Source organism: Palaemon carinicauda, chromosome 45 (genome assembly GCF_036898095.1).
Source record: "Palaemon carinicauda isolate YSFRI2023 chromosome 45, ASM3689809v2, whole genome shotgun sequence".
NCBI lineage: Eukaryota > Metazoa > Arthropoda > Malacostraca > Decapoda > Palaemonidae > Palaemon > Palaemon carinicauda.
This window is the reverse complement of record NC_090769.1, coordinates 35,828,611-35,838,610: the sequence shown is the minus strand read 5'-3', so window position 1 is coordinate 35,838,610 and position 10,000 is coordinate 35,828,611. Positions and strand designations below refer to the sequence as shown.

General features: G+C 37.4%; 1 protein-coding gene across 2 annotated transcripts in view; it reads left to right on the top strand.

Annotated features, from left to right (window-relative positions):
* LOC137634652 (failed axon connections homolog) overlaps positions 1 to 10,000 on the top strand; it is a 27,951-nt gene that overhangs the window by 2,180 nt on the left and 15,771 nt on the right. For both annotated transcript variants that reach the window (XM_068367127.1, XM_068367128.1), the window contains exons 3-6: positions 5,872 to 6,004; positions 7,212 to 7,408; positions 7,889 to 8,097; positions 8,830 to 8,946. In XM_068367127.1, the coding sequence (XP_068223228.1) occupies positions 5,872 to 6,004; positions 7,212 to 7,408; positions 7,889 to 8,097; positions 8,830 to 8,946 (656 nt within the window). The remainder of the gene's footprint in view (positions 1 to 5,871; positions 6,005 to 7,211; positions 7,409 to 7,888; positions 8,098 to 8,829; positions 8,947 to 10,000) is intronic.

The following is a 10,000-nucleotide window of genomic DNA, read 5'->3' as shown; positions in this document are numbered from 1 at the left end:
TCAAACCCTGCTTCTCACACTGCTCCACTTAACTTTTTCTTCTACAAATTCTCCTATTTCTTGAATGCTGAAACCATTCCTTTCTATTAATTTTCCTTTTCAGAAATTATTTCTCAAACGCCTATCGCTTGATTAAAACATCTCTAAAAGTTCATATTCCCCTTTTCATATCTGCTTTCCTTTTTACCATTTCTATGTATGTCCACATTTTTTTTTCAATTAATCTTTTTTTTTTTTATGCATCACATACACTATGCTTCAATCATTTCAGCAGCTTTTACCCTTTCTATTATTTAACGTCTGCCTGTGAGATTCATCTTTGTGAAGAAGGGATCTCTTAATACAACTTACTATTTACCTAAACCCTAAACTAATTGATATCACAGGTTCCCGATCCAATAAACTTAACACTGAAACTTTTGGTTAATTAGAACAACACGAACAAACAAATATATATAACATGAATCATATTACGATATTATCATTTTGACATACCACAAGAGTGGATCCTTGTGGAAAGCTGTTTCACAGGTAATTACAACCTTACAAATCTCTAAAAAATACTTTACACTGCGTTTATATATATATATATATATATATATATATATATATATATATATATATATATATATATATATATATATATATATATATATATATTCCAGCAATGAGTAATATCTGTGTTAGTACAGCACCGTATTCAATCTGTTACTTGTTCTGCTCATTTACATATATCGATGAAACACCTAGCAAAATTTGCAACTGTCTAAAGAAAAAAAAAAAGTTGTACATATGGCACCAATTCCCGTTTTGTCTTGATTGATAAAACACAAGAAACTCCTTTTTGTGTTTCGACATGCAACAGGTCCACACGCGATCAAGTACAATCCAGTTAGCACTGGGATAACAAAAAACAGGCAAATGAAAGGGAAGTCACCCAATATATTGGATATTCTTGGTATCCTGAAAAAGAAGATAAAACTGTGGAAAACTGGCAAATGGGAGTAAAAAATTTCTTCAATAAAAATTCTAATGAAAAACTATTACAGTATTTATAGGCCCCGAGAGGTCACGTAAAAGTGTGTGAAAGTGACATAGAAATATACAAGCTAACAGTTGAAATTAGCTTGTTATTTCAAAGGTTTTTTGACGCAGAGTCCGACGGTGATTGCAGTGTAGAAGAAAACGTGGCTAGGGCATACTTCTTTATTTGTATGTGCGTTGCTTGCTGCACGTGCATTACGTGGCCATCCCATCCCCTTGAAGCAAACACACACTGGATGTAAAAAAAAGTGGCCTGCCATAGAGAGTTGTACTGTTGGTAGGTCACCTTACAGGAAATACATAGGTTTTAGGCTTTCAATGGTGATCCAGTCTTCTTTTCCCAGAATGTTGAGGAGGAAAGCTTTCGGCGTACACCAGATGACCAGAGATGGAGACGTGTGCTATGGTGCTTAGGTCTTTCGGCATGTGATGCTTTGTTGGGGACTGGTAAGTCTGACGTCAGTTGGTATATTTCCCCCGCAACATAACGTAGGTGATAGAAATCCTCATAGAAGGCGGCAGATGGAAAGAATTTCCCAGGGACAACCAACTTATCACCATATACCACTTCAGGTTACTGAGACATCCCTGGTGCCCTTGTGAGTGGTATTCAATCCAAGGAGGACCCAAGGAAGTTTCGGAAACCAGCTGGAGTCATTGCAGTAAGACGTTAAAGCTGTTTTGAGGGTACAATGGAAATGCTCCACCAATCCATTGCCTGTAGGGTTGTAAGCGGTAGACTGATCTAGGGTAATACTAAGAAGATGCCCTGGTGATGTGCTCAACTGAAAGGTGAAAGTGGCACCCATGTCAGAAGTAATGTGATCTTGGATGCAGAATTTTGCTATTCCTCCGGAAAATAAGGTAGCAGTACATGAGAGGGACATTGCATCATGCATGGGATCGCTTCAAGCTAGCGAGTGGAATGATCAATGACTGGAAAGGTAACGGTGTCCTTGTGACATAAAAAGGGGGCCAACCATATCAATATAAATATGGACAAAACAATACTAAGGTTGATGAAAAATGCCCTCACCCAAATTTGTGTGTTAATGCACTTTTGAAGTTTGACATGCGAACCCAATCCTTGGCATCTTTAGTATTGCTATATCATATTAATCTTAACTTTAGTAGCTGTGCAGTAGATCAGCGCAAGGAGTGTGAGAGGTCATGGACCAATTGAAACACTGGTTGGCACATGGAGGCAGGCAGCCATAGGCGTGGCCTACTGGTACTGACATCACAGAGGATGATAGTCTTGGAGGCATCCAGGGTGACAGCTTCCTAATGGTGAGATATGCAGGATGTCCTGTAGGTTTGGTAGTCAGGGTCCTTTCATTGGGCTTCTGCTAAGGCCTTGTAGTCCAATCCAAGGTGGTCGATGGCCAACTTGCTTCTGTAGAGGACATTGGTGATGGGATTCAGTTTTCCATGGATGTTTTGAATTGCACACTTAGCTTTAAAAAATGTCGGAGAAATGTCATCATTGACTGGCAGACCTGGCTTCTGAGTGTCGAGTGAAGGCATGCACAAGGGCCATATGTTCTGTGCAATAGATGGAGTGATGGGCAGCTAAATACACTGACAGTAGTTCACGGCCGAAGATAGTGGAGCTGAATTCAACCTTGAGAAAGTTTGCAACTAAAGAAGGTCGAATAGGGGCCCCAATTCAAGTTTTTTTTGGCTGGCCCTTGCAGGGGTTGTAAAGGGAATCAAGAATGGCGGTGATGGTTGGCCAGAACTGGTGATAATAGATCACTATGCCCAGGAACTCCTGTAGTGTTTTGATGTTCGAGGGCCTGAGGAACTTCTGTACTACTGTTACCTTCTCTTCCAAAGTGATGCAATGTCACAAAAATGCCACTTCCTTAGCACCAAAGGTACTCTTGTCATATTTGATTATAAGGCTGTTCTGCTGCAGGCAATTGAGAACAATGTGTTGGTGACATAGGTGGTCTTTTGGAGGGGGAAAATATTAGTATGTCGTCTACTTAACATATGCATAGGGGGAGTTCGCCTAGGATACCATTAATTAGTTTTTGAAGTATGACCCTTGCATTATGAAGGCCAAAGCAGGAGTAATAAAAGTATATGTGCCAAAGGGAGTGGTGATGGCAGTCTTAAGGATGTCTTCTAGGTTCATGGGTACCTGATAATACCCTTTAAGAAGGTAGTCAAAAATACTTTAGCACTGTGAAAGTAGGATGTGATGTTGACAATTTTGGAGATGGGTTAGTGGTCCGATTCCATTTGCATATTAAGATTCCTTTAATTCCTACGATTTCATAGGGAGCCATCCTTCTTCAAAATGATATACCGAGTCAATGCTCATGGATTTGAGGAATTTTGACAAAGGCCCATTTTTCCATTTTGGCAAATGTATCTTTAGCAGCTGCCAAACAGTCGAAGGGAGCAGGTGATAAAATTGTGGACGAAAAGAGCTGGTGTTATTTAAACGTTGCTGGATGACATCAACCAGGAAGTTGAAATGGATGAGGATATCCACACTGAGAAGTAGTGTAAGGTTAGTAATGATAAAATTCCACCAGTTCTAGGTACCCCCAACGATAGTGTTAGCGTCTCATAAGTGTTGGTGGGAATAGCACATCAGTTGGTGGCCACCTGGCAAACATCAGCATTCTTAAAATGATGGAGTTGCACCCTTATGAGAGAACGTGGCAGACGCTAACAACTGGCACTAGTATCTACCAGAAAGTGCACATTAGATCGTCAATCATGCAAATAGAAGAGATAAGTTAATGGGAAGGCCATCACCTTACACGTTTTTTTTACCATTGACATCAGGTAAAATATTTCTTAGCAGCAGCCCCTGAATCTGGAGTGGTAGTAGCACAACAGACGGCAAGGGGCATCATGCAGTGGTTGTTGAGGATATAGATGCATAGTGAATACTGGGTGGATTCATCGCTGCCCAAACATGTCACAACATGGCTGTCGATACTCCACAGCATTTACTTCAGCTTCAGTTGAAGATAGATGATCGTCCCTTCATCAGGAGTGGAGTTGTTGATGGAGTTCTTTACAGTGTGAAAGTGAAGTGACTGTACATTTGGGCGCCAACTATAGCTATCAGCTCGCTTGGGTTCTGGCAGGCGTTGTACCCAAAGACGACGAATTATGTTCACTTCATGAAGAGAACCATCTGCAGCAGGATGAAGGCAAGCGATACTAATTAATCCTCCTCGGGCCATTGACCCCTTTTGATCCCAATGGTTTTTGAGAGAGCTGAAAAATCTTTGCTACAAGGGTGGTCAGTGACAATGGATACTGCTCCAGCAGGTATGATTTAAGAGCATCATATTGTATGGGGCCTTGCCTTTGTTCACAAAACCAGTCGTAGATCTCAGGGAAGGTGTCGTTGAGGTGGCTGGGAGGTCGGCTGGGTGTTTGAAACACTCTGGGGGTCGCCATTATAGTGGGAGTATAAGGCGCTAATACGAAGACATAGCCCAAACAACTAACTTTATTGAGAGACAACGCAGGTATTTATAGACCCTGAGGGGTCACATAAAGGTGACAATGCCAAGTATAGGTTCAATGGTTTTTGTGAATAAGATTGACATTGTTATGGAAATAGACATTATAATAGTGGAATGATAACAGATGAAATTACCCTATTACTTCAATGACATTTTGAGTCCATTGGCGGTTGCAGTGTAGAAGAAAATGTAGACAGGGCATACTTCTTTATTTGTATGTACGTTTCTTGTGGCATGTGGCATACAAATCATTCAGGCATAGCACACATACCCTGTTCAATCACTCGACAACACTTGACGGCTGTACAGAATATGAACTTCTGGTTTCTTCATTTTCAACTTCTTAATAGCTGACCTTTCACAACTACTTTCAATCTTAAACCAACCTCTTACTTCAATGACTTTTTGAGCCCATTGGCGGTTGCAGTATAGAAGAAAATTTAGATAGGGCATACTTCTTTATTTGTATGTACGTTTCTTGTGGCATACAAATCATTCAGATATAACACACATACCGTGTTCAATCACTCGACAACACTTGACGGCTGTACAGAATATGAACTTCTGGTTTCTTCATTTTCAACTTCTTAATAGCTGACCTTTCACAACTACTTTCAATCTTAAACCAACCTCTTACTTCAATGACTTTTTAAGCCCATTGGCGGTTGCAGTATAGAAGAAAATTTAGATAGGGCATACTTCTTTATTTGTATGTACGTTTCTTGTGGCATACAAATCATTCAGATATAACACACATACCGTGTTCAATCACTCGACAACACTTGACGGCTGTACAGAATATGAACTTCTGGTGTCTCCATTTTCAACTTCTTAATAGCTGACCTTTCACAACTACTTTCAATCTTAAACCAACCTCTTACTCTGTATTATTCACCTTAGCCTTTTTCTTATCTCCACCACTAACAGATTTAAAAATATTGTTACCGGCGATCAAACAGTGCAATTTTTAAGGCAGTTTATCCCCCTTGCATCTTTAATTCGAGAATCCATTTGCTCATCTGCCTTTTTCTGCATTTTTATCCATAGAGTCAAGGAGTCATACACACACACACACACACACACACACACACACAAACACACACACACACACACACACATATATATATATAATATATATATATATATATATATATATATATATATATATATATATATATATATATATATATATATATATATATATAATGTTAGTGTATGACCCTAATGCGTATGATGCTCAGGGTAATCTGATGTCAAACATATAACCTTCTTTTGCTTAAGAAATTCATTAAAATACATTTACTGATCACATATTTATATACACCAGGACTCTGTGGCATTCCTTTGGAAGAGATGTGGTGGTCTTGCACTGTCCAAGTCGAGGACGTTTCGCTCCAAGCATGTCTCCGTTCGTTATCAAACTGGAGTCGTACCTGAGGCTGGCCAACATATCGTATAAGGCAAGTTGGTGAGTGTGCGTAGGTGTGTGTGTGTGTGTGTGTGTGCTTTTATTCCCAATTTTCCCCCTAAACACATTTTTATAGTTTTTTTTTAGCTTTTACAATCCAAGATCACTCATTATACTATGAGACTGGGGATGTTAGCAAAAATTCTTTTTTGGATATTTATTAAACGAATTCAAGACAATATAATAGGGAATTAATAGACAGATAAATAAGATTGTGCCGCCTTTCATTTGGGAGCTTTAAAATAGTGTGTTTATGAATGTATTCTAAAATTTCTTGCCACAGAATTACACTTTTATATTGATAGAGTAAAATAGCTAACACGTTCAAAGACAGAAATTATGTAACGCTCACCGGTTTGGTACAATCCGATTTATCACTAGTGAAAGGTGTCTATTCAGCTCTATTGTTTTCCATTTCTTCCGATTGTTTGTGCATGACCATTAGCTGTGACATTTCCAGCCCGTTTATGTAATGTGGGAGGACGAAACAATTTTGATAAGAAATGTGACCCTCAGAGATTAGTGATGATCAATACTTTCTTGCTAAACACTTCATATTATTACAAAAAAAAAAATTGTGAAAATTGAATTGTTTACGTGACTGCAACAATAATCTATTACTATCTTATTTGTTAGCTTCCCAAGAGAGTAACTGAGTATCAAATGAGAGCTAGTTATTTCAGGAGGATTCCTTATATACAGAGGAATAGAAAATTATGAAAATATATCTGTACATTTTGCTTTTATGCCACTCTTCACCTTTTTTGTAAGCGGCTGATCTCATCCAAGATCTACATATATAGACATCTTCAGACTTTGGTCCTATCCTCATTTCCGTTGACAACGACCGAACCCCATCCCACCACTGCCTGGGTAATCCCCAAATTTTCAAAAAGAGGAGGAAACAAGTTCGGTTCGTTTGCATTTTAGTTAGAGATTTTTATTATTATTTGAAGGATTAGTTTTAAAAGAGCTGTAATTCTTTGCCCTACCAACCTTATCAGCATTGTTAGTTTTAGTGTGCTATTATCATTCATTTTATAGTTATCTTCTCAGGCATCATTCAAGAGGCATTCATAGAAATGGATTATTTATTTTTTTCTGTATAAAAGGGTTCTATGTTGAATTGTTTAAAAAACATAACAAAATTAAATTTATTTCATCCTCCCCACCATAATAGCCCACTTCTCGCTCTGCAGGTGGATTTTGATGAGCCACTGAGCCCGAAAGGGAAGACGCCCTGGGTGACCTTGAACGGGGAGGATCTCACGGACTCTCAGCTGGCGATGGAGATCCTGGCGAAGAAGTTCGGTAAAGATATGAGTTCCCACCTGACGGATGAACAGAAAGCCATTGCTAGGGCCTTCGCCGTAATGATGGATGAACACCTTATATGGTGAGGGCATTCCAGGGGTTTCTGGTAAATGAGCTGAAGGTTTCTTTATGTAGCTTGATGATATTTTCCTCTTTTTTTTTTTTTCACTTGGTTAATACTAAAATGAAATTAGCATTTAGTGTTATATTTTTTCTTCGGCTTGAAGATTAATGATCTGGCAGATCAATGTTGTATGAGAGTTTCATGAAAATAACTAGAATATATTTTAGCCGTTAGTGACCTTATATGAAATAAGGTGATGTTTTAGCTGATACAGCAGTGATAATAATGATAATAATAATAATAATAGTAATAATAATGTATTATCATTATCATTATTATGTTGATAATAATAATGACAATGATAAGGATAAATAATAAGTAGTAATAAGATTACAATTATATTCACCGTACCCAGCCAGCATCTTTCACATTGCCCAAATAGAATTTCCCTTTGAACTCTAAATGTACCTTGAAAATTTCTTTGTCGTACATTTCCAGGGGTATAAGGGTGTGGCGCTATGACACTGATAAGTGTGCTGGCTTTGCTGAATGCATGGAAGATGTCCCCATCGCGTTAAAGGTTGCGATGCCTCTTTATCGCAAGAAGATGATGGATGCTCTGTGGTACCAAGGAATTGGACGACATTCCGTGTCGGAGGTTATCGATATTGTCAGGAAGGATTTGGTTGCTATATCAAACCATCTTGGTGAGGATCTAGAAATGTTCGAGTTGCAAAGTACTTTCTTTGATTCTGAAAATATTCGAAGCAATTAGATAAAAAGTTCTTGGAGTGTGCATATCAGCATCAAAATTCCATGAGCAAATAGCTGACGGATGAAATGTCACTGGTTAGAATGGGGTATAACCTAAGTCTGACTTTCTTTGTAGAAATGATAATTACATTTTCTCTCTGAGATTCTACGGTAATCGTATTTTGGATTTCCGACCCTTTGAAGCAATGCTGAGCAATCTATATCTTGAAAGATATCTTCTATAAAAATGTTACATTTTATTCTTTCCCAACTTCTATACAACCTTTTTTCGTAATACAGCTACTAGATGGCATATACTGTATATCTCTTATGCATATGATGACAAAGAAATACAGCTACTAGATGGTATATGCTGTATATCTCTTATGCATATGATGACAAAGAATTTTTGCTATGTTCATGTTTTATTCATCCCCTATTAATAGTTTACTCTTTAACAGTTACTAATATAATATAAGCGAGAAGTTTTTGGCACATTCCTTATTCTAAATCCCTTCATTAAGAGGTTTTTGAGTTTTGTAGTAATAGTTTTGATTAATCTGATCTCCATTAATACGTTACTGTATATAATTTCTTATTTTCTATCTAATCTGTCCAAGGATGTTCTTATGACGCCTTATGCACGGCAAGAACCTTTCCTTAATGCTCATTCCTTTTTCTTATAGGTGAAAATTCCTACCTAATGGGAAACGAGGTCAGTGACGTAGACTGCGTAATGTTTGCGCATCTTGCCAACATTTATTACAACTACAGACGATCACCGTTTTATATAATGCTTAAAGGTACGCATCAGGTGTATTTTAATTCCTTAATTGATGATCACATCAAATCTCTATATTTTAATTCAATAAGTTAGTGGTATTTGGTCTAGAGATTTGACTTATTTGAGATGATGCTCTTTCATTTTAACATTTTAAGAACAACTAAAAACAAGAAAACTAAAGTACAGCGACCTAAACAAGTGTTTGAAAATGTTCATTTTAACATCAGATCTATATACTCATATTAATAGTTTCATTTATTCTATACACAGATAATGTTTGTAAATTTGTGGGAATTATCACTAATCTTAGTTAATTTTTTATATTTTCATTTTACTTTTAGCGAGAAAACATATGTAAGCTAAGAATCCTACGACCAATTATTCTCTAACATCAATTCATCATCTTCTCCTACGCCTGTTGACGCAAAAGGCCTCTGTTAGATTTCACAAGTCGTCTCTATCTTGAGCTTTTAATTCTATACTTCTCCATTCATTATCTACTACTTCACGCTTCATAGTCCTCAGCCATGTAGGCCTGAGTCTTCCAACTCTAATAGTGCCTTGTGGAGCCCAGCTGAATGTTTGGTGAACTAATATCTCTTGGGTAGTGCGTAGAGTATGCTCAAACCATCTGCATCTTCCCTTAACCATGATCATATGCACATATGGCAATCGATTAATCTCTCTCATAGTTTCATTTCTAATTCTGTCCTGCCATTTAACTCCCATCAGACAGTATAGATTGGTGGATATTAATGTCATATCGTACAATATAGGAAAATAACAATAAATTCTATATTATACATTAAGAAATGTTTCTGGAACATTTTATCAAGCGAAATTTCTAAGGATTACTATTTTGTTACCGAGGCTCAGGTGGGATAGTTCATAATACATAAAAGTAAATCGTGGATATGGAAAAGACATATTCTTATGAAAGAAATCATCTAAGCCTTAAAAAATTATCTTTTTTTGTATTTTTTCTGGGGATCGAGTTATTACACTTAGGCGCACATATTTTCATTTCCTTTTGCAGTATCCGATGCATTTAAAACTTTATACTCTTTATTTCT